Source organism: Xenopus laevis, chromosome 3S, assembly GCF_017654675.1.
Source record: "Xenopus laevis strain J_2021 chromosome 3S, Xenopus_laevis_v10.1, whole genome shotgun sequence".
NCBI classification, from domain to species: domain Eukaryota; kingdom Metazoa; phylum Chordata; class Amphibia; order Anura; family Pipidae; genus Xenopus; species Xenopus laevis.
Genome location: NC_054376.1, coordinates 89,712,753 through 89,737,710, shown reverse-complemented (window position 1 = coordinate 89,737,710; position 24,958 = coordinate 89,712,753). Strand labels below are relative to the sequence as shown.

The 24,958-nt window shown below is 37.4% G+C and overlaps 1 protein-coding gene across 17 annotated transcripts in view; it reads right to left on the bottom strand.

Moving 5' to 3' along the window:
* Positions 1-24,958, bottom strand: part of grip1.S (glutamate receptor interacting protein 1 S homeolog) — a 260,071-nt gene that overhangs the window by 43,008 nt on the left and 192,105 nt on the right. For all 17 annotated transcript variants that reach the window (XM_041588620.1, XM_041588618.1, XM_018255978.2 and 14 more), the window contains exons 5-7: positions 16,310-16,393; positions 13,913-13,988; positions 12,198-12,343 (exon numbers count right to left, since the gene is read on the bottom strand). In XM_041588620.1, coding sequence (XP_041444554.1) covers positions 12,198-12,343; positions 13,913-13,988; positions 16,310-16,393 — 306 coding nt within the window. The remainder of the gene's footprint in view (positions 1-12,197; positions 12,344-13,912; positions 13,989-16,309; positions 16,394-24,958) is intronic.

The following is a 24,958-nucleotide window of genomic DNA, read 5'->3' as shown; positions in this document are numbered from 1 at the left end:
CATTTGCAGAACCACTAAAACGAGAATGTTGATAAATGGATAATCTGAGGGCTAAACGCCACAGAAGAATCTGATCAGATTTTGTGGGTCAGATTTTATCTGATCTTGCCATGCAACACCAAAAAATTGTATGTATGTATGTATGTATGTATGTATGTATGTATGTATGGATGGATGCTAGGTTTCATTCGGAGGGGTTGAACTTTATGGACTTTTTTTTCAACTTAACTTAACTATGTAACACCATCCTACAAAATCTCCCATGGAGCTTAGCCCTTACTGCTGAAGAACTCGTGTCCAGGCTAGTATATGCTATTTCTGATTCAAATAGAGGTAACATTGGAATAAAACATTCATTTATCTCGTGGAATTGACAACAGTTCTTTCTGTTCAGTTTTTCATATTTTTTAAAAGGAACATGCGCTTAGCGCCTATAAAATGGACTGAATATATGACTAGCTTAATTCTGATTTGTTTTGTTACTAGTTTCTCTTTGGGGCCTCACCTATTCCTCTTAGTCTGTCATTCAGGCTAATGGTCGCCTAATAAAGAACGAGCATGAGGCAATCCAAAAGAAAAAAAATGTCCAAAAGCATACCTCCCAACTGTCCTGTTTTTAGAGGGACAGTCCCTCTTTTGACAGCTCCACCTGCAGTCTCTCATTTGTCCTGGAAAGTCCCTTTTTTCTCTGCACTGAACAGCCAGAAAAAAGAAACAATGTTTCTAACTTAATTGGCTCTCGGCAGAGAGCCCAGAACAGTCACCAAGTGCACTTGGAAACGTTTGTAACAATTTCAGATAAGCAAATAAGTAACTGTAACAATATAAGATAACAGGTCCCTTGGGAAAAGTTAGACTCACAGCAATTCACCTTCATTAGCAAAACTGTAATAACTGGAAAAAAAACACAGAAATGTGTTCAAACTTTCAAAACCTGCCGAATTTTGTAAAATGAACATGGTAATTAGGGGGTGTGGCCACAAAAATGTGCATGGTCAAAAACATTTTTTGTCCTTGTTTTTTCCAAAATGTTGGGAGGTATGCAAAAGAATAAAAAAAAAGTACATCTTAAAGTGGACTCCCATATGTAAAACACAGTACATAAGGAAGAAGTGGTGTCACATGACTGTTCATAGGCCTGGGTTATGTGGTGTCTGCATTAGCAGGAGCTGATGAACAAGTGCTGTCAGGCTGGGTGTGAATGAAAAAAAACCCTGGTGCAATATGTACTTTCCCAGAGAACAGCAGGACAAAACACAGACACACAACAATGAATCAAATATCAAGTATTCATGTGCTAGGATGCTTTATTCATTGCAATATTTACACCGTGACAGAGGGGTTTACAAGCCACACTGATTTATTGAACTCTTAATTGCTTGTGAAACATTAATCCCTTTTTATATTAACATGTTAATTACTAAAGCCGACCATGCTGGATTCCAGCTACAGTAATGGAGTTATTTTCCACGCAGAGTTAACAGGTAGTGATGGGCGAATTTATTTGCCAGGCACAAATTTGCGGCAAATTACCGTGATTCGGGGGCGGCGAATAAATTCGTGAAACCGCCGTGAAAATTTCAAAAAAATGGACGCCAGCATCAAAAACAAGACACCGACGCCGTTTCGCATATTTTTCACCGTTCTGCGAATTTAGCGGGAAATTCACAAATTTTTTGGCTAAGCAAAACGCCCCAAATTCGCCCATCACTATTAACAAGCAGATTTGATTGTTGGTTCACATGCAAGAAGCAATTCTGTGAGCAATTATTTTTACCTTTGTTATGGCAATAATCTCTGATAAAGAAAAGTAACACATGAAAAAACAATCTATTAGCAGCAGCTGCTTTAGAACTACAACTACCTGGATCTTAAAGGTTTTCTATACATCTTTTATTGATCATTTTCTCTTGCATTCTCTTGCATGAGAATTAAAACAGTTTTCTGGACATTGTTAGGATTTTACTTTCACTGGGCACATAATCTTCTGAGAATCATATCCCCATGCACAATATTCTATGTTTCTACAGTATATATATTGTTGGTTGTATTGTGTGTCGGAAAAGGCTTTGTTTACAGCTTACAGATTCAGCAATATATATATAATACAACTACTAATACAAGTGACGACTCAGCACAAAGCAAATTTCGTTACCAAAAATGTATTTTGTCAGCACAAAATTTTGCAAACACTAAAATCAGACAAAATTATTTTTGACATTTAAAATTAATACTTATATTTACAGCATACATTTTTGTGAACATATTGTTTTCTGATTTTGTAATCATGGAATTAATTTTAGAGATCACAAAACATATTAGCAGCTTATTTAGTTAGCAGGTACTGTGTGAATTATTGGTGGCGCACCATTCTTCTTAATTGACAGGTATGAGAAGGAAATTGTGCACAATGGAAAGCAAAGGGAGTTCAAGTCCCAGAATCCATATCTTCAATGTGGAAAAAAGATGGAGGGAATTACTTTGCTGGCCTAAGCAGGTAGGGGTGGGGAAGTGGTCCCTGCAAGCCGGGGGCGGACCATGATGGGTTCCTTTTACTTTGTGTAATCATGTATATCTGTAAAAATATATATACACGTATTATACAGGTATGGGATCAGTTATCTAAAAAGCTCCGAATTACGGAATGGCCATCTCCCATTGAATCCATGTTATACAAATAATACAAATTTTTAAAAATGATTCCCTTTTTCTCTGTAATAATAAAACAGTACCTTGTACTTGATCCAAACTCAGATATAATTAATCCTTATTGTAAGCAAAGCTAGCCTATTAGGTTTATTTAATGTTTACATAATTTTCTTGTAGACTTTAATTACATAAAGATCCATTATCCAGCTGATCAGCTGGCTGACGTCTTAACTGACATTTTCAACACATAGCTAAGGCAGATAATCATCCCCACATTCTTCAAGTCCACCACCATCATTCCAGTGCCAAAGAAATCTTCAGTAACCTGCCTGAATGACTACCGCCCTGTTGCACTAACCCCGGTCATCATGAAATGCTTCGAGAGACTTGTGATGGCACACATCAAGAGCACCATCCCCCGCTCACTGGACCCACTACAATTTGCATATCGGCCAAACAGGTCATCTGAGGATGCCATATCTCTCCACCTCTCACTAACTCATCTGGACAAGAAAGACAGTTATGTGAGAATGCTGTTTATAGACTTTAGCTCAGCATTCAATACCATCATCCCTCAAAAGCTGAGTGGGAAGCTAAGAGAGCTGGGATTGAGTACCTCTTTGTGCAATTGGATCTTGGACTTTCTGTCAGAGAGACCTCAATCTGTTCGTATCGGCGACAACGTTTCCAGCGCCATCAGATTGAGCACAGGAGCTCCTCAAGGATGTGTTCTCAGCTTGTTGTTGTACACATTGCTGACACATGACTGCATAGCTAGACACAGCTCAAACCACATCATCAAGTTCGCCGATGACACAACTGTGGTGGGGCTTATCAGCCACAATGACAAGTTGGCGTACAGAGATGAGGTTCAGCAGCTGGCAGTCTGGTGCATTGGGAACAACCTGTCACTGAATGTGGATAAAATGAAAGAGATGATCGTCGACTTCAGGAGAACTCGCACTGCTCACACACCACTCACCATCAACGGCTCCACAGTAGAGACAGTAAAGAACACCAAATTCCTGGGAGTCCACATCTCTGATGACCTCACCTGGACCACTAACACCGCCTCCATCACCAAAAAGGCTCAGCAGCGTCTTCACTTCCTAAGATGACTGAAACGGGCCAGCCTTCCGCCTCCCACCATCACAGTGTTCTACAGGGGCACCATAGAGAGCGTCCTGACGAACTGCATCTCCATCTGGTACAGTAGTGCCAGCTCTGCTGACCAGAAAAGTCTACAGCAGACTGTCAGAGCAGCTGGCACAGCATTGGAGCAGCTCTTTCATCACTGCAGGACATCTTCCACAAGCGCTGTGCAAGAAAGGTTTACACATGTATATATCCAATTTCTGCCAATAGCCACGTCGTCTCATCTCACTGTGTATTCGTATAGTGCTGAGATGACAAAGTTTACTTTTGACTTATACCTGTCTATTTTTTTGCAGTTCAAATATTCATGTTTTTACAATTTTGAACTTTGAATACAGGCAGATGGAAGCACGAAGGGGATACTGTGTGCCAAACAGGAGAATTAATCATCACGTACCTGTCTTCCACCTGCCTGTATTCAAAGATCTTTACGGAACTGTTTTTGTCAAAAGTCAAACTGTTGTGAGGAAAAGTACTTTGATGGTGGGAGATTATTATAGGAAGCGCATACTGTTTTATTCTTAAATTTCCTTTCTGGGGCAGAATCCCCATTTTGTTTTGCGAATCCACTGGTTGCATCTGCGCAAAGTTGAATCTAATTTTCATTAATTGTTTCAGGCAGTATGTTGCCAGAAACAGACATGGCTGAGCAAAGTGTCAGGGATACTTCATCTGATTTACTGAAGCCAGTTCAGACTTTACAAAATTTAATAGACACAACTAGGGAAAAAACTGTTGAGCTAAGAGATAAAGGGCACTAGTGTTGTAATAAATATAGTATTTCAGTAATGATTGTTAGGATTGTTGTAACACCTACAAAATCAAATGGAGCAACTTTCCCATGGGCACTGCAGCAGGAAACATGCACTTTATTTTAGCTCAAAAAATAAATCAAGCCAGTACTGCAACTCTGTCTATTATAGTAACATTACAATAAGTTTCTATACCAAAGAGTAATGCTAAACATATTCCCATATATTTGTTGTAGAAAAAAAGAGACTTCCAAAGTCATAATTAAATTTACTTAATTTCCTAGTAATTGCTGTTCTGGATCTAATGCAAATAGTAATAGAAGAAATATCCCAAGTATGTTAGACCTCATGCATGTTCCCTGTATGCCCCATGATATATATATATATAGATATAGATGAATATATATATAGTGTAATAGACAGGCAAATAAGGATGATGCAAAGGTCACTTCCAGCCTGCAGATGGCAGTGTTAGGTAATCCGGAAATAGTAAGGCTGATGCCATGTGACTGTGTGAGGAATGCTGGGAAAGAGAAAGACAAGACAGGAATGCAAGGAGAGAGCAGACACAGATCTGGCAGCAGCAGGGGGAGAGAGATCCCCTGTGAGGTAAAGCTGGTAAAGTGCAGGGAAAGCTGCACCAACTGCAGATTCCACTTAGTGTGTCAGTGAGTGTCAGTCAGGGAAGGACCTCACCCTCCATTTAGGCCCCTTAGGTTCCTGTTCCAATAGGCCTCACTGTAGCTATTGCAGATGTAGGGCCCAGTTAGGGACTCAGGGAATTGCTCCATAAGAACCAGAAGGTTCATTAGTCAGGCCCCTTCTCTGAGCGGAGTAGGTTAGACCCCAGGTTCCAGCGCCCGTTAGGATCAGTCACCCCGGCTTAGTTACTGGCCCAGTTCTATCCAAAGGAGAGCCAGGACTAACTATTGGACACTGCACTCCCTGGGAAAACCATATGGATTACAAATGTACTGGAATTCATGGATGCAACACCAGGGATTACAGATAAGTGCGCACCAACGTAAAGTTACACAACAAGCAGGCCTGAACTGTCAGTTATATGTGGTGCACCACAGGGGTTAATAAACGGTTAATGACTATTACTTTGTTCTTTACTGATATTGTTTGTGTTTGTTCATGCTTCTGATTTACATGTTCTAGTCAAACAGAATGTTCCATATTCACTTTTATTATAAACTCAGCAAGTGTGTCATGTTTACTTTGTACCAGGCTGTTAAAGGAACCCATACCTTGCCAGGCTACCCAGAAGGTAACAAGTAATTTGGTACAATATATATAAAATCTAGATTACTCTATGCCAGGGCCATAAATACTTACAAACAGACCCTGTGGCTGCAGGGGACCCAGAGGTATAGGGGCTCCATGAGGCCAGGGCCTGGCCAAGTTGGCCACGCTAGGCAATCCAGCTGGAAAGTACCGCTCCCCACGCGTGTGACATAGATCGAAGAGAGGGATGGGGAGGGGAGGGTGAGCGACGGAGGGAGGGGAGGGACGGAAGGGGGAGGGACAGAGGGGAGGGATGGACGGAGGGGCGGGAGGGGACAGCTATGGAGGGGAGTAAGACTGACAGATGTGGACTAGGGGTAGTGCCCTAGGCAGCTGCCTCTTTTGCCTACACCTACTGTAGTTCTGGCCCTGCATGAGGCCCTAATTAACGAGCAAATTCAATATATATTGGAAAAAATGATCAACTTGAACATTTTGGGGCCCTAAAATTAATATGCTGAGGGGCCCAGTAACTTCTAGTTATGCCTCTGCTGAATGCAATTTGTCATGTACAATATGTGCAAGGTACCTGTGGGACACACCTCATGTATGGGCTAGAAAACTTCTGATCAAATTTAGCAGAAGTACTATCTCCAATGTTATGGCATGGCAATGGGTGCTAAATGTGCTCCTTTTTTTCACGCATCATATAAAGACTGTATTATACATTATGGCCGCTACATAGATGACATTCTACTAGTCAAGGCAAGCACAAAATCACAATTTCAGGATTTCATATCATATATCAATTCTAACGATTTAAACTTGAAGTTCACCTTTGAGTACAATACAAATACATACATTTTTTTAGATATCACACTTAGATCTTTGAATAACAAAGTTCTTTCAACTATTTATTGAAAAGACTGTGCAGGCAATACCATTTTGCATGCCCAGTCTTCTCACCCTGACCATTTCATTAAAAGCATACCGTTTACCGGTAGTCAATTTTTGAGACTTTGTTCTACTTTTGACGAATTCGTAATACAGTCATGTTTATTACGTGACAGACTCTTAGATAGAGGCTATAACATGAACAAATTGAAGGCGGCCTTCTGTAAAGCTCTATACATAAAACGTTGTGACCTTTTTAATAAATATAGGTTCAATTCAGATAACTCCACTAACGGCCTTTCTCCCACAGAACCTAATCCACAGAGAAAGAAAAAAGATATTGAAACATTATCATGTGTTTTGACACATATCACACAATTCAAACAAATTAGAAATATTGTAAATACAAATTTAGCTATCCTTCGTACAGACCCGACACTTAATCAAATATTAGGACCAAAATGTTGTTTTGTCTCTAGATGCTCGAAAAATATTGGAGATCTTTTATCACCAAGTGATACAAAGCTCCGAATCTATTCATAGTACTTGGTTAAATACAATAGGGAATGTACAAATGCGGAGCTCGCAAATGTATTACTTGCAACTATGTAGACAAAACCACAACCTTTTGGTCCTCTCAATCCAATAAAACATATAATATTAAACAATATATCAATTGCAACTCAAAAAATGTTGTATATCTCATCACATGCAAAAAATGCTTTATGCAATATGTAGAAGCTAAGTGGATATTTTTTCTGGAAACTAGGCAGCCATTCGGCATGAACTTTGAATATAACGTTACCTGTTTTGTATAAAAGCATGAAATGTAAAAATGTATAGTCACAATTTATATATATACAAGTTTTATTTTGATAAATCCCAGTGTGCGTCAGCTTTCTACAGGAATATACAATTTTTTTGACTAGCACCTATTTTTAACTTTGTAATTATATTTTTAACTTTGTAATTATATTTTTATGTATAAAGCTTTTTGATAGACATTCATCTGTAACCTTAATCTATTATCCTACTGTGGATTGGCCAAAGTAAGATGGATTACTATAGGCCTACCTCTGATTACCGCCCCAATTGTGATTGGGAGTTAGACACATGCGATTGATTGGTTACTTTTCATTTAAATATGACTGTGTGTTATAAGTTTATTTAGCCTATGCCCTCAAGGCACGAAACGCGTAAGGCCTTTGCTGTGATGTTTTTGTCTTAATAAACTAACTTTTTTACTACATCTATTTCTGGAGTGTGATCCAGTTTGTGCCAGTCCATCGCCATTAACATTTTTTCTACTTTCAATAATGAATTAAAGACCACAGTTCTGCTTTTCCTCTCCTGACATCTACTTTGAACAAGAAATTGCCTTTGCTACCTTATGCATATTTTTACAATATATTACAGAAATGCACATAGAAAATGTGATATATTCACAGAATAAAATAATGAACAGGAACATCCTGACTTTCACTTACTGTTGTGTCCTTGAAATGCTTTGAAACAATCTGTTTTTCAATTGCTCCATTCATATATTGCAGTGAACTGACTTTTCTCTTTGCAAATTTAACATAAAGACAATGGGGCAATTTCACTAAAGGGCTAAATTTCGCCTGCAAAGACTTCTCCACACTCTGCTCCACTTTTCAGGCACAAATGTAGACAGTTTGCAGCACACCACCCCACAAAACAATTCAATTACACTTCTATATTCAGCACCCTGTCCCTCTCTGATACTGGCCACAATTACTGACTCATCTGAAAACTTTTGTAGGTGACATAATTGCGATGAGTACCTAAAATCATAAGTAAAAAAAAGGAGATAAAATTGTTCCCTGTGTTATACTCGTATTAGAAAGTACAGAGTCAGACATAGCACAGAAAATTCTTGCATATTGGGGCCTACTGGTAAGATAATTAGTGGGATCCAGCACACGTTTTCTGCTTAAGGGTTAATACCCGTGTTTAATGTCAAGCCAAAGGTTACAACGTTTCGGGGGCGTACCCCTTAGTCAGGGTCTGAGTAGTGGAGGTGCCTTCCTCCTATGCCCCAAGCACCGTGCACGATATTGAGAGACCAGGTGTGCACCTGCAACCTTTTGCTGAATTAAGATAATTAATAATCCAAGCCACTAATTGAGCAGCTTCATTTATACAAGATTAGGCCCAAGCAAAGCAGGACATAAGGTATTAAAAGCACTTGAAAAATAAAAAAAACATAATCCTTACATTACTACCTGCCTCCTACAAATGAGCACAAACCCTACTTAACAAGAAGATAGAGGTGTCCTCCACACCAATATCCTCATGGTAAGCAAACTGCAGAGGATCGAGGGATGACTCGACTACCTTGCTAAGTTGTTTTAAAATTATTTTCTCCAATACATTCATAATATGAGAAGTCAGTGCTATAGGTCTATAATTATTAAAGGTATTAGGGTGCTTACACTTTGGCACAGGAACAGGGCACAACAGTCTTCCAAAGAACAGGGACAGTCATACCAGTTAAACTCAAATTAAATAAAAACGAAAAAAATTCACTCAATTGGGTAGCACAGCCCTTTAACACCCTAGGACATAAACCATCAGGTCCTGCAGACTTCACAGGACAAATCATTAAAACTTTCCAAATATAATCAAATAAACATTCTTTACTGTTTATGAAATAACCAAGATACTCTACACTGACCCACACTCAGCAACCTTTCTCTTTTTTTCTCTTCATGCAGTAAGAGTGATAGGTTGCTTAGGGGGAGATACTGAAGGGTAACTTAATTATTTCATGAACAGTACCGATTTTTTAATTGGTTATATTTAGAAAGTGTCTTATTTCAGTGAGATGAAGCTTGCATTAAATTTTAGTTTTCGCAATAGATCCCCTTAAAAGGATGTAGTGCAGGTGAGAATATTTATATACAGTGAAACCTCTATTTTACATACCCTGATTTTAAAGGGCATAAATATTCTTTTAAAAATCCCTTCATTTTACAGTTCTTTTTGGTCATTATCATACAGGTATAGGATCCCTTATCTGGAAACCCGATATCCAGAAAGCTCAGAATTACAGAATGGCTATCTCCCATAGACTCTATTTTATCCAAATAATTCAAATTATTAAAAAATGATTTCCTTTTTCTCTGTAATAATAAAACAGTAGTTTGTACTTGATCTCAACTAAGATATAACTAATCCTTATTGGAAGCAAAACCAGCCTATTGGGTTTATTTAATGTTTAAATGAATTTCTAGTAGACATAAGGCATGAAGACCCAAATTACGGAAAGATCCAGAAAACCCCAGGTCCCGAGCATTCCAGATAACAGGTCCCATACCTGTATAACGCATTTCCCTGATTTTATGATATTTTACTGTTTTTGGTCCCCTGAAAAACATAAAATGGGTGTTCTACTGTATATATCTATGCAATTTCCACTGGTGGCGGAGATCTAATCATTCAACCACTAGGCGGAAGGCCCAATTACAGCACACACTGTAACTATATAATAAACCCAACCCACAGGAACATGATGTTTGTAACAATATCTCCCCATATGAGGAGTGCTATTTTTATAAATCCAGTTGTGCTGAAGAGGGATTTTTTCTCTCTCATTAACATACACAAAGAAAGGTTATAACAACACAATGAAGGAGCCAACCAATTTGCAGTAAAGAATGCATTATTAATCATCCTGCACCAATACTAATCAGCCTGCAAATATGATATGGACAGTTGTTTCCTCGGATGTTATTTGAGGCAGTCTGCAGCTCAGATTTATTTCCGCATACTCATTAAAACCAGAGGGTCACGACATTAAGCAGGACATGCTGAAAAGTGGTGAGCGCAGACAATCTATTTTAAACATTTCACAGGCATTTTGCTTTTAATTGGGTCTGCTTTATGTTTCACATTTAAATAGCATTTCTATATCCATCATAAAACAAACACCTGCTACTATTTTATTATTCCACAACCTCACTGTGAAGAACCCCCTATGTTGCTTCAAATTAGGGATGCACCGAAACCAATATTTTGGATTCCGCCGAATCCCCGAATCCTTCGCAAAAGATTTGGGCGAATACGGAACCAAATCCGAATACTAATTTGCATATGCAAATTAGGGGTGGTAGGGGAAAACATTTTTACTTCCTTGTTTTGTGACAAAAAGTCACTCGATTTCCCTCCTACCCCCTAATTTGCATATGCAAATTAGGATTCATATTCGGTTCAACCAGACAGAAGGATTTGGCCGAATCAGAAGCCTGCTGAAATATGCTGAATCCTGTCCGAATCCCCAACCTAATCCTGGATTCGTTGCATACCTACTTCAAATGAAAGTTATTTTCCGCTAGTTTGAAGGGGTGGCGTCTGGTGCAGTGATCCATTTTATGGAACAAAAGATCCCCCACTATCTTTCTTTAATCCCTTCTAATGTACTTGTAAAGTGTAATCATGTCCTCTCACAAGAGTCTTTTTCTGGAGAAACAACCCCAGCCTTGACAGTCTACCCTCATAATTTTAATTGTCCACCCATTTTACATACCAAAGTTACATTAGTTTGAAATTTGCATGGAAATATGTTATTTTCTTAAAAAAACATTTAAAAGAAAACTTTGTTCAAACTTTAATTTAAGAAAGTTTCACTAACAAAGGTCAATACACATTTAATCTGCAGGTGAACCAAGGGAACATGTGGAGTTAAATATGGTCTTTTCTGTAGAAGCCTGTTTATAATATGGCAGCAGCTGGGCCATCCCTCCAAATGCCCAAGCAGTCCCAGCACTGCAACAAATCTATATGGTCACAGATTTCATAGTGTTCTGAAAAGTTAGAGATTTGTCTTCAATATGGATATATATACCTATTTCAGGCTGAATCAGCACTAGGTGCAAAGCACAGACTGCACAAACGCTATGGGTCTTATTTGTCATGGTAGGTCCTACGATTAATCTGATTATAATATCATACAGGTAGGAAACCCGTTATCCAAAAAACCATTATGCAAAAAGCTGCATTATGCAGAAAGGTCCCATAGAGTCCATATTAACTAAATAATTCTCTTTTTTTATTATTTCCTTTTTCTCTTTAATTATAAAACAGCAGCTTGTACTTGATGGTAACTAAGCTGCATGAATCAATATTAGTGGCAAAACAATCCTATTGAGTTTATTTAATATTGAATTTTTTTTTAGAGATCCAAATGACAAAAGATCCCTTAACCAGAAAACCCCAGGTCCTACTAAATTTAATATATACAATATATTGAATACCCCATGCTTCCAAACTCGTTTTTATTAATTACAACTTTCCTACCTTGAATATAATTTACAACTGCAATTCTATGAAAACGTGTCTCAATATAAAAGCCTAAGCAGTGAGATTCTAGCGGTGTATAATCATCTGTAGAGCAGGTTAATTACCCAAAGAAATGACTGAGATGAGAACGCTTTGAGGTCACTACAAATTGTGTGCAAGTACCAATAAAATCTGGAAGTTATCAGTCTAGCTTACCCATTACAGAGACATCATATTCTATCAGCAGTGTTGCCTCCTGTCCGCACTGCTTTAGTATACTCATGGCTTCTGTGTGAGTGGTTCCATGCAGCCGAATCCCATCAATGCTTAGCAGCCTGTCCCCTGGCTTGATTGTGCCCTCTCTGAAAAGGGATGGAGGAAACAATCTTTATTAATTTAGCGTAATGTGGCTTAGAGATAATAACCACTTGCACAAAATGATTCACTTGCATGGCTCTTGACATCAATCCCACTTGTCTTTCACTCTTAACATTTACCTTGACAGTTAGTGAGCACGAGGTCACAGAGGAAAAGAAATTACTTCAATCTGCAAATCAGTGATGGGAGAATAACTGCCTATTATTGAATAATGACCAAGCAATCCACTGCAGGCTTATGTTTTGGTTCCATGGCTTTATTATATGATAAACTGAACAGGATGGAAAACAAGTTAAACTTGGGAATTATATAAATGATGGATTCCAACCCATAACCCTATTGATGAACTTCAATTAACAGCAAGCCCCTCATGAACCCCAGCTGTTCTATTCCTGTTCCAAGGCAACAGAAATAACAATCCTACTGTATATACCTTTTTCTACTACACTGTGCTGTATGCATATCCTTGCAGTACAGAATTTAAAGTAATACTGGCAAATTCTAATTGGGGCAACAGAGCTAAAGCAGTTCAAAAACATAGCCCAACTCTTTATTGACAACCAGAAGGATAATGGGTTGTGGTGCTCAATCAGGGTTGTATTTTCTGACTTAAAATTAGAAGTTTTGCGAAGGTGAACTGTCTCTTTAATGCCCCGATTCTTGTTAATTATAGCGATTAATTGAAAGCTCTGGCACTGTCATGTCATTCTGTCAATGGAAACAAAACAACTAAATCAGAAATACAGGTAGGTTACCCAGAATGGAGAAAAATTGGCTATACAACAATAATACATGGATAGTTATTGCATGGTGTTCAGGCTGAGACTATTTGTCATAATAAGCATAACAATAAAGGGCAGTTACAGAATGCTGGGAGATGCAGCTGAGAAACAGCTGGAGGTTGGCTTTAGCCTAAGGAGAATTTTACAGTTTTATGGTTCACTACTCCAGGGGATCTTATGAAAGTCAACGTTTTATGTGTAGTATAATTAGTTACAGGAAAGAAAACCAGAGAAATTTACATTTTTAAATTGTAAAGATATGTAAAATTGCTAAAAAACCTGAGATTAAGATTCTCATTAATGTGCAACCTAGACAGAATACTAAACATGTTGCAGAACATTTACATGCTCCCAAGGGGAAAGAAGAACCTTGCAGCTCTACGTGGGAGGGCGCTTGTCAGAAACGGGTCTTTTTTATTTTTATTTCATTAGGCTGGTTAGCTCAACCAATCTCAGCACTGTCTTTGTGGCTTTGAATAATGTTAACAATTGTTGTCATATGTCTCCTCTAGTGCATTACGTCTGGCAATACATTGACATTGTTTAAAGCAATAATAATAGCTAGTAATGGAGGCAGGGGAGATGGCAGAGTACATGAAGCAATAAGCATTTTCTACAGATGATTTTGGCAGAGCTGCTAATACATAAGAATACATAGAGAGAATCTTTACATTCATTATAACTGCTTAGAAGGTTTGATGTGTAGCTTATCTGCTCATGTGCCAGAAAACTCCAGATCCATCTGTTTTGCTGCAGAAAGATGTATTGTACCTGTCAGCTGGTCCTCCGGGTCTAATGCAAGTTATTACAATGGGTCGAGATTTATTTCGGTCCTCATGTGCTCCTCCTGCAAACATTGACACAAAATGAGTGTATGGCTCCAAGCACAAACATTCCCCTTAGTGGAACAGGGGGAACATACATCAGCCATTGCTGCTCTACACAAATCTTCCATGGACTTCTTTCTAACCAGTAAACCTTCAACTGCCACCTTGAAGCAAAGATTATGAACAATGCATTCACTACAAGTCTGCAAAGGTCACAAGAAGGCAATAATGTCATATAGCATGTAACAAATCATATTAACCCATGTAAGATTTACTATATAAAAGCTACTGTCCTCATCAACAGGTTTTAATGTGAATTCCAATGTCCTGTCTGACTTCACCAATAAGAAGCATTAAATAATAAACATATGTACAGAGAAGAATTAAGGTTGAATGAATACAAGAGACATGGACCTAACAATAGGGCCCAATGGATAACCTAAATTATGTCATTATTATTATAAGTGCAAAACAGATCACAGTCTGCAGGGTTAGTGGCCATCGTTTCTCAAAAAGAGGGTCTGGTGCTGGCTGGTCTGATGTCACAACCTTCAAATTTGAGGTCCTGGATCTAGGCTAGCCCACAAAGAAAGCACTATCTACATTGTTGCAGGAGTCCAAACCAGCACTACAGACTATATATATATATATATATATATATATATATATATATATATATATATATATATATATATATATATATATATATATATATATATAAAATATATATAATATATATATATATCATCATTTATTTATATAGCGCTGTCAAGATACGCAGTGCTTTACTGCAGTTATAGCAAACAGGGAATAAATGGTGGATAACAGACAAGGATTACAGAGTACAATAGGGTTTACAAACTAAAAGGTTAGGGTACAATTGAGACATTAGGATTATATAAACACTTTGTCATTTTTGATACAGCAATGATTAATTAAGGTACATCGAATATATATATATAATACAATATATAATGGAATTTGTTATTCAAACAGCTTTATGATAGAGATTCCTTTTATTGGCAGCTTTTACCATTTTCACATATACATGTATACTGCTAAAATGTATCAATATTTGTTAGCTAGGGGAAATAGAAATTCTATCATCGAATAAAGCAAATATAATAAAACCAAAATATATCTAAAGCAACTTGAATCTTTTGTTATATAGATTAAAATCATAGTTTCATTTACCTGTCATGGGTAAAGAGAATAAAATACTGTTAAAAAGAATATCCATCAATGGTAAAGAAGAATATGACACAATGAACATATAACAAGTATATAAAAGTCTAAAAGAAATAAAGTATAATAATGAATACTATAAAGCAAACATGTGGGTATACACATTAAAATGCTGTGAAAAAGAATACATTGAATGTAAAGAACAAGTACAGTATATAAGGAAATTAATCTATTTTTTATAAATGATTTCCTTTCTCCTTGTAATAAAAGTAAAGTACATTGTACTTGATCCTATCTAAGCTGCATAAATCCATGTTGGTGGCATATTTAATTTATTTAATGTAAATAATTTTTAGCACACTTAGGGGCAGATTTATTATGGTTCGAATTGGAAATTCTAATTTTTGAGTTGGATGTGTGGTTCAAAAACAAATTTGAGTTGAGAATAATCCAAACTCTAATTCGGAATTTATCATACTTGGACCCATGGAACAATTCAAACTTGACTATTCGCCACCTAAAACCTGCCAAGTTCATGTAGAAGTCAATGGCAGAGGTCAATGACCCATTTGAAGATGTAAATAGCCTTCCTGACATTTGAGATTTTTTGGGAGGGACATTTTAGTTTTCGGGTTTGTTAATACTTATTAGAGTTGTAGATATTCTACTTTTTTCTTTAAGATACTATTCGAATTTTAAAAACTCTAATATTCGACCTTTGATAAATCTGCCCCTTAGGCTATGGTGAACTAAATTACTGAAAGATCCCTTATGCTAAAGACTTCAGGTCCTGGGAATTCTGGATAACAGGCCCCATACCTGTACAAGTTTGAGGGACTAAGCAAGTGTAGCCTTCTAGATTTAAAAATCTCATACTCTACACATAGAACCAGATCACCTACAGCCAAGTTTTTCTGCCAGCCAAAGTAATGACAGCTTTATATAATGCAGCATAGCTATCATTTAGCAGATTTTCTATTTTGCAAAAACATAGCTATAGACCAGAAGCATTTTTTCATGGAAGTTAAGATTAAACCTTGTTGCATATTGTTGGATAGTTCTGCCATAAAATATATATACAGCCTATTTGGGGAAAATTAAAACTATATCTATACATTGTGGTTTTTTTAAAGAATGTTACTGACAGGTAATGTACCTCTAATTACGAATCCAAATGTGTTTCCCTCTTTATGAAGCGTCACTTCCACAGTTTTAAAGATCACCCCTGATCCTTGAATAGCTAAGGGCAAAAACACACAGACAGAAAGCATTAACATGTACTAATAGAATCAATAGAAACATAATTAAATAATTGTTCATAACACAGGGTTGGGTATTGTTAATAGCAAATTGTTTTTTTTTGTAACATTGTGCTATATAGAATCAGAATCTATATTTTTATATACAGTATGTATATACAGTATGACATAAGTAGTTTATTGTATCTGCAGATCGTCTCAGTTCCAAACAGGGTCGGACTGGGGCCCACCAGGCTGCTATCTCAGGACCCCCCATGGCAAGCCAGCCCCAACCTCAGGGTCCCCTGCTGAGCCAGGCCCCCAGCCGCGCATACGCGCACTTTGTATTTGCCATGATCTGCCCAATAAAGGGAGATCGCGGCAGGAAGATGCAACAGGGAGATTCAGCAGGGCGCGTATCTGGGCCAGCAGGGCCCACAAGAGCCGGGCGCCCACCGGGTTTTTTCCCAATGCCCTGCTGGCCCAGTCCAACCCTGTTTCCAAAGAGGAAAGAGTGATAATGTTCATCTAGTAGGGCAGTTTCTAATGGAATTGCTACTTTGATCTTCCAGAGGAACTGTATCAAAATGATAGCCTAATTCATGAAGGCTCAGTAGGCAGCATGTTAGGAACAAAAAGGCATAGTAAACTAGGGGGAAACACTCAAGCAGATATTGAAAAGGTTTGTAATAATGGAATGGACTGATAAAAAGATTCCCTACATATTCACACAAATAGCTGGAAGCTGGCTTGCTAATGAACAAGAACTCTTCCCTCAACAACAATTTGTTACGTTACAACAGATGGCTTTCTGAATAAACTACAATACATTAATTCTATAGATATAGTTTCTGTAATCAGTTTCAATACCAAAGAAAAAGGAAATTATTTTAATTAAAATCACTCTTCTAATTGGCAGATAAATGTACCTTAAAGGGAGGAATTAAATAATCTCTTGCTTAGAACAAAACATTGATTTTCAATGATAGCCACCAACTGGGTATAATGATACCAGGCGAAGTGGGAAGAACTCATAACAATAAGTTTAAATGCCATTATTGGACGTTCATTAACTATCATGTGTGCTAATGAGGATCAACCCTATTTTGCATCAAATTTTAAACAACTGAATGACTTAACTCATTACAGAGAAGGAATATCACCCATTTAAAGGAAAATACTAGATGAACTGTCATAGAGGAATATGCAATGGCTTAAAACTCAGGTAGAACTGGGGATTAAAGGTAAACTTCAGTGCCCCAAAAAGATGACAACCTGCTCTACACAAACAATACAGGGCTCAGATTATAAATAATCACCTGCAAAATGCCAAATATTGCTTCAACATCTTGTAGTGCAAAATGGAGCTTGCAATGGAGCCTACTGAACCTCATTTCTATTTGAGCTGCCCCATCTGCAACCAAGCACGTTACACTAAGTGCATTTCAATGTGGTATACATGATTACATGTACTAGGTGCTCTACAGGAGGCATATACTGTATATTGGTGAAACAGGACAAAAATTGCGCACAAGGATGAACCATCACAGACATAAAATCAACACCAAATCATGTGATACACCAGTGGGGCAACATTTCTGCAGCCAAAATCAAATGTATGGAGTTATTTAACACATTAGGATAGGGTCTTAATTTAGGGTCAGGTTTCATGTCACACTATGTGACCTGACTGAATCCAGACTCCTGGACTATTTACATCCCACCCTAATTCATTGTATTATCTCTACATTTGATCTTTAGCTATCTGTAAAGTCCTAATTTATTGTCCATGAATACCTTTCACTGATCTAACAGAATATATGTTGTGCCTTTCTAGCTTTCATTTTTATTTTGCCTGACGAAGGGGCCTTGGTGCTCTGAAAGCTTGCAATGTATTTTTTTTATTGTTAGCCAATATAGGTATCACTTTTACAATACTTTTTGTATTTGTTTGTTTTTTTATTTGTTATTTTTGCTACTGGCTAACACTGTACCACAGTTTTTGTTGTGTGTATTTTAACAGAAATGTATTAGAACTTCAGTGGCAAATAATAAACACTGTTAGGCAATTATGATACTAATTAAGGATGCCAGATATGCAATTGGTTGATGCTGATGCCCCAATAGGCCCCAACATCACTGCAAGATTGTAATGCACATTGTACCAAATCAAAGCTTTTTCAGGAGATCCAGTCCTTTCATATTTGACCCAGTCCTTAGTAAACAGCCAGCCAAAAATCCAATATCATAGGATTTTAGAGTGCTCAGCAATGGAAGGCGATACTCTTTTCAAGGTGAGTTTTTATTGATTGTAGTTACATTTTATTTTAAATAAATGTGTTGGTCAAAACCACTTGCTTCCTCACATACCAGCATTGCCCTCTAGTTTCCCACAATTCTCACTCTCATATGGCCCCAGCATTGCCAACTTTGGTTTGTCCTCAAATACCACTATTCCCCTAACAATACTGTCGCTCTTGCAATTTATTGTTCCTTCAGAGCTGCTTGTATTTCCAGCACTGGTTGCTCTGTTGGCGTTTGTTGTACCCCAGCAATACTTCATTTTTGTGGCATATGTGGGCTATGATAAGAATACTGTTCTCTGAATGGCAAGCCACTCAAAGATGCTCTGGCTCGGGTTTTAAGTATGTTTTCCTTTTTGAAGCTGATGAGTAATCAATTTTTTTATATAGCTGTTCAGCCTCAGGATACTTCTTTTTCCCTTGACCTAGAAAGTTGAATTTTATCCTTACAGTTCTGCCACTTTAGAACATAATTACAGTTTAGATGTGTATCTTCTAACCTCTTTGCAACATTGAAGATATTTTTTATTCCACTAGATCCCATTTTCTCATTTATTTTCTCTTAATAACATCTATACATCACTTACTTTTTTACAGGGCCATTATTTCTAGTACAGTATAATACAATTCTGTTACAGGCTGGATTTTTGTAAAGGCAACAATAGATATCTACTATGTTATCAGTGGAGCTTGCAATGCACCAGGAGGCACGGTCTAGTAAAAAGTGCTTTTGCTATCACTTAACACACCACATAACTGTACAGCAACACATTAAATAGGTCCTAAAACTTATATAGTAATAATTTAATTTAGCTGTCTGAACCAGAAGCCATCTGTAATAGTTTTAAACTCAACAACGAATAGCTAACATTTCTCTAATTGCTCTCTGTTTCCTATTAAAGGGAACCTGTCACCCTGAGAAATAATTCCAAATTATATTCTATTGTTAGTCTGGCAAAATTTACTTTACCTACACTATATACATTATTTAAATCTTCTTTCCTTCAGTCTTGGCATTCACAATAACAGCAAGCAGGCAGGCACAACACTGTTATTAAAACAAGTTTGTATCATGCCATAATCTTGTTTACATGCCAGAATGGGGGACCCAATAACCAAGCCCACAATTACAGGTAGTAAAAAGGAAAGGGAGAATGCGAGGAGTGCAGTGACACAAAGAAAGTGCAAAATGGAATGTGAAAATAACTGCCTGTCCCTCCTCTATGCATTTTAAATATCTTTATAGCAGGTATTGATGCTTTAATTAGAATTTGGATTTCATGTTTAGTTCAATAAGGACTTTTATTATACAGCATTTTATGTCTGGGTGATAGGTCCCCTTTAAAGCAGCTATTTTGTGAAAAACAATTATTGTTGCAGTTGAACATTTCCAATTCAAAGAATTCTAGGTGAACTTTCATACTTGGCTTTGGCATAAGAATATATTAAAGGTCTTTAATTGATTGAAGATGAAGGAAATTGTAGTAAAAATGTATTCACTTCATTTTCTGGTATCTTTTAACTTTAAAAAAAAAAAAAAACCTTTTGTTTCTCTGCAGTGAATTCTGGGCAATTATCGTTTATTGCTACTAATTCAAAAGATCCTCATATATGCAAAATAGTCTGTCATTCAAATAAAGGGGACATGCAAAAGCACAGTTCTTAGCAAGCTGTAGTACTAGCAGGTCAGAGAAACCATGAGTTATTGTGCAAGTACACAAGAGAAGATTCTGTGTTGTTCTTAAACAATAGATGGTAAATTATAAAGACACATGGCATATTCACTGCTGCAAGGTTTTTACAACTTCTGCTGATTTACAGTGCTGACAACTCGCAGTGCAACATGGAATTTTTAGTCTTTCTGCACATGCCAGCAATGAGTACAAATAGAATGCTGAAGGCAGATGCCGGAGTTTATTTTACTAAACCACAGTAGTTGTCCAGGATGTTCTGTTCAGAACTACATAATCTAAAATGTGCCTGGAGTTGCACTTTAACCAACGTTGCTAAACTCCACAATTCAATTATCCTGCAGCAACATAGAACCTTTTACTTTTTGACATCTGTCTGCTGAGTTTAATATTCATATGAATACAAGATAAATTAATAAGATGATAATAGTCAATGATAATAATTAGCTGAAAGAGTAGAGCAAATGGCACTGTAGTAAAATGACCAAAGAGAGGAATTGAAATTAAACACAAAGACATCTTTAAGTAAGACCAAAAATTACTATTCTACTAGTTGTCTACATAAAGGGTCGATCTGTAATTTGGAGCATTATGCCATAAAGCCACTAAAATATGCAACAAAGGAGGGCCTACCTAATTATCCATACCACCACCCCAAAGATGTCTCACCACTCCCTACAACACTGAGTACCCCACACAAGGTTCGGACTCTGGTGCTCAATCTGTTAGGTCACTCTCCTTCACTAAAGTCTAAGTACTTAGCCTTTTGGGGCAATTCATATCTCACAGACCTTAGATTTTTGCAAAACTTTGTTTTCTGGCCTAAAAACAGCATCAAGTATTTGGGGACCTCCTGGATCATGCACTCTTCCCAACTTTCTCACAAATCAAGGAGAAGACTTAGAAACCACACCTTCCCATTTATAAATATCTCCAGTTGAGACATGCATTCCAGGTCCAATTTCACTCTCTTTCTCCTCAGCTGACCCACAATACAGGAAATACTTCACTCCCCCACCTTAGACAAAATGACATCTGTCAAGACCTTATGCTTACAGGTCCCAAACCATTCCGAGCAGCAGAAGAATGGTGGTAGACCAAAATCCCCGAACTTACAAATGGTGTTGGAATATCCCTCTCTACTTTAATTTATAGTGAACAACCCCTTTAATACTTCCTGAATACTTAGCAGTAACTAAACACATCAGACTCTACACAATAAATCATTATACGCTTAGTCCTTATCCAATGTTAGACCAAACTTCTTAACTTGTTTAAATTAATTATTAATTTAGATTCCTACACCACTTTATAAATCTCGAGTCAAAATCACGAAAGATTTAATTATGTTCCAGAGTGTTGTTTTGGAAAATTTTAGAGATAATGAAAGGGGTCCATTCTTGCCAAATTTTCAAATAATATTTTTACCCCAGATTTACTATCTGTACTAACAGTTTCAACCAGATCCCTATAATTCTTACACTGTTCTCCAATACCTTCTTCTACAATCTTGGGGGTCTTAAAAACTTCTCCTTCCATTAACTGCTGGAAATTGGGAGCCTCCCACCCATCATTACAACACCACATAAAACGGATCTGAGCTCTTAAACATCTGAAACAAAACTCAACATCACCTAAATAAGCACTTTACATCAACTCAAGCTTTCCAAATTTCTGGCTACAACAAGATTCTTATACTGGTCAACCCAGAGAACCAAATAATGAATCAATATTCTGCAATATTCCAATTTTTTTCCTTTACTGCCCTACAGCAGATGTATAAAATATTAAATTATATAAGTCTTAAATGGAGATCTTTTGTACCTCAAGCCTGGTTAACATGGAAGGAAATTTTTAGCCACTGTCTACCTGTTATGAAGGAGTCACAGCAATACACTTCAACTGTTTAAGAGGAAGTCTTCCATACCTGTGTCTTCAGTTAACAGGCTAGTTTACAGTGAAGTTGTAAGGAAAAGCAGAGTAATTTAAATGTGCAAAAAGTCTAGTTAACTTTAAATAGAATTACTGAAAGTCCCTGGTGAAAACCTAAAATAATGTAGGTCATTCCAGGAATACAGTTATTCACTAGATACATTATAAAGCATCTATTGCTGAATAACAGCAGTAAATGAAGGATCGCTGGTTTTGATGAGCTGAAAGCTGAACAGGTAAGGAATTATGTATATGCAGTAAATAAAAGCTCAAAGCATAAAGTATTTACATTTGCATGCTTCTTCATTTACAAGCAGATATTTGCTCTACTTCCTGTTGCTGCTAAAATGAAAACATCAAATGGCAGTGAATATTTTGTAAGGGGAGAAGGGCAACATATGACAGTTTCAAAACTGCCATTGTGCACTGACGAGTTGCTGATGCTAGGGATTTAGAAAATCATAAAACCATGTCAGCTATTTGTTAAAAGTAGATAAGTAGGCAAAAAAGGGGACTGCATACATGTGACAAAATATAATCTAATATTGGCAAATTGTGCAAAAAGATTGCTGATCATTTGTAAAATCTTTAACATTTTTTTTTTTAAATCTAATATTTATCAGACCTTTTCCAATGACAAACAATTTCCCCAGAGCAAAGTGTAAACTAGGGTTCATATGAAGTCCTGTTGGGCAGTTATATACTTATAATACACACTAAGGGGCACATTTATTAAGGGTACAATTGAAAAATCAAATTAGAATTTTCCATTTTTTTTTTTAATGGTCAAAACTTCTGACTTCAAACTTGTCACAGGGGGTCACCATCTTAGAAAGTATCTGTGTGTGTGTCACATGTTCAGTGGGCTCTGAGCAGCTGTTGAGAAACTAAGCTTAGGGGGTGTCGCAATTTTTCAAGCAGAAAATTAGCTTGGTTTGTCATCAGGGTCGGACTGGGGGGCCCCCCTCCGGCCTCTCCGTCTGCCCCCTACTATGAGGCGGCGCTTGGTGCGCACACATGAAGATGCGCCCGGCGCACACGGATGAGGGCGCACTCGGTGCAACTCGCACGCGGCGCAGGTGGAGCAGCGACAATTTTTTTTCTATTTTGTAGAATCCCATGTGGGGAGATGGGGTCTGACCTGGCAGGCCAGTCTGACATTCCCTGTCATATTAGCTGATGCTACAAGGCTGATTATGAAATGCTGATGCTAATTGCACTGGTTTCTGTGCTGCCATGTAGTAATTATCTGTATTTATTACTAATCAGCCATATACTGTGACATTTATATTCTATGTGTACTGTATATTTTAAAGTCAGTCCCTAAGCTCAGTAAGTGACAGCAGCACAGAGCATGTGCAGTAAATCAGCAGAAAATAAGATGGGGAGCTACTGGGGCATCTTTGGAGGCACAGATCTTTGCTGATAAAGGGCTGTGGTTGGCTTGGGTTGGAACAGAAACCCAAAACACCATGTACAACATTTCTAGCCTACTTCTTCAGTTAGGCTTTAGTTCTCCTTTAAGTCAATGGTGGAGGTCCAGGGATCATTTTGGAGATGTTTGCAGCCTTCCTGACATTCAAGTTTTTTCAGAGAAAAAACTCAAATCGAGTTTGATCGAATTTGAATTGAACTAGATTCAATTTTTGGGTTGTTTAAATTAGTCTGAGTTTTAATAATTCCATTTTATTATTAAATTTAGACTAGTCGAATTTAGAATTTATGGGAGTTTGTAAAAACTCACATGAATTCGAAATTCGACCCTTGATAAATGTGCCTCCCCGCTTGTGCATTTTTTATGCTAGTCTTTGATGGCATTCATCTTTACTGTTTACTCCATGTTGGGTGTATGTTCCTTGTGGGTCAGTGAATAAGCAATCTCTGTGCCAGAAGTAGTTCCCTTAATGCAAACACTATTTTTACTGAGAGTTCAATCTTATCCAACGGCAAGTGACAAGTATGCTCTACCATAGGCCAATTTTAAGTGATCCATAAAAATTAAAGGGGAAATTAAAAAAAAACATGAAGCTGCATTTATCCTATGCTTATTGGCATTGTTTGTGCCTGAAGGCTTAACACTCTATATCAGTACTGTCCATCAATGAATATGAGAGAAACATGATCATATGGATTTGAATAAGTTACTTTTCTTCACTCTCTCCTTGGAAATCATATATTTACCAAAAACAGAAAAAAGAAAATCTATGTATACAGGGGGAATAGCTTGATCATATGATCACCTTCTTGGGATGGTGACACTGTAAAATGACAAGTATCCGGTTTTAGAAACTTTCTGATATAGAATGGATAAACAAATTTCAGTTTTTCAGCACTAGAGGCTTGCGCCATGGCAACCCGTGAAGGGTCCTAGAGAAATTTCCATTCATACAGTCAATTAAAAAAAAAAAAACCTTTATGCAAAACTCACATGCACAACTGCTGGTTGTTTGTATGAATGTTCTGTTCATGGAGGGCAGGTTCCTTCATTTGATGATGAAGAGACGTGCAACTAAATTGGTTAGGGGGATGGAAGACAAATTATGAGGGTAGACTGTCAAGGTTGGGGTTGTTTTCTCTGGAAAAAAGGCGCTTGCGAGGGGGCATGATTACACTTTACAAGGACATTAGAGGACATTATAGA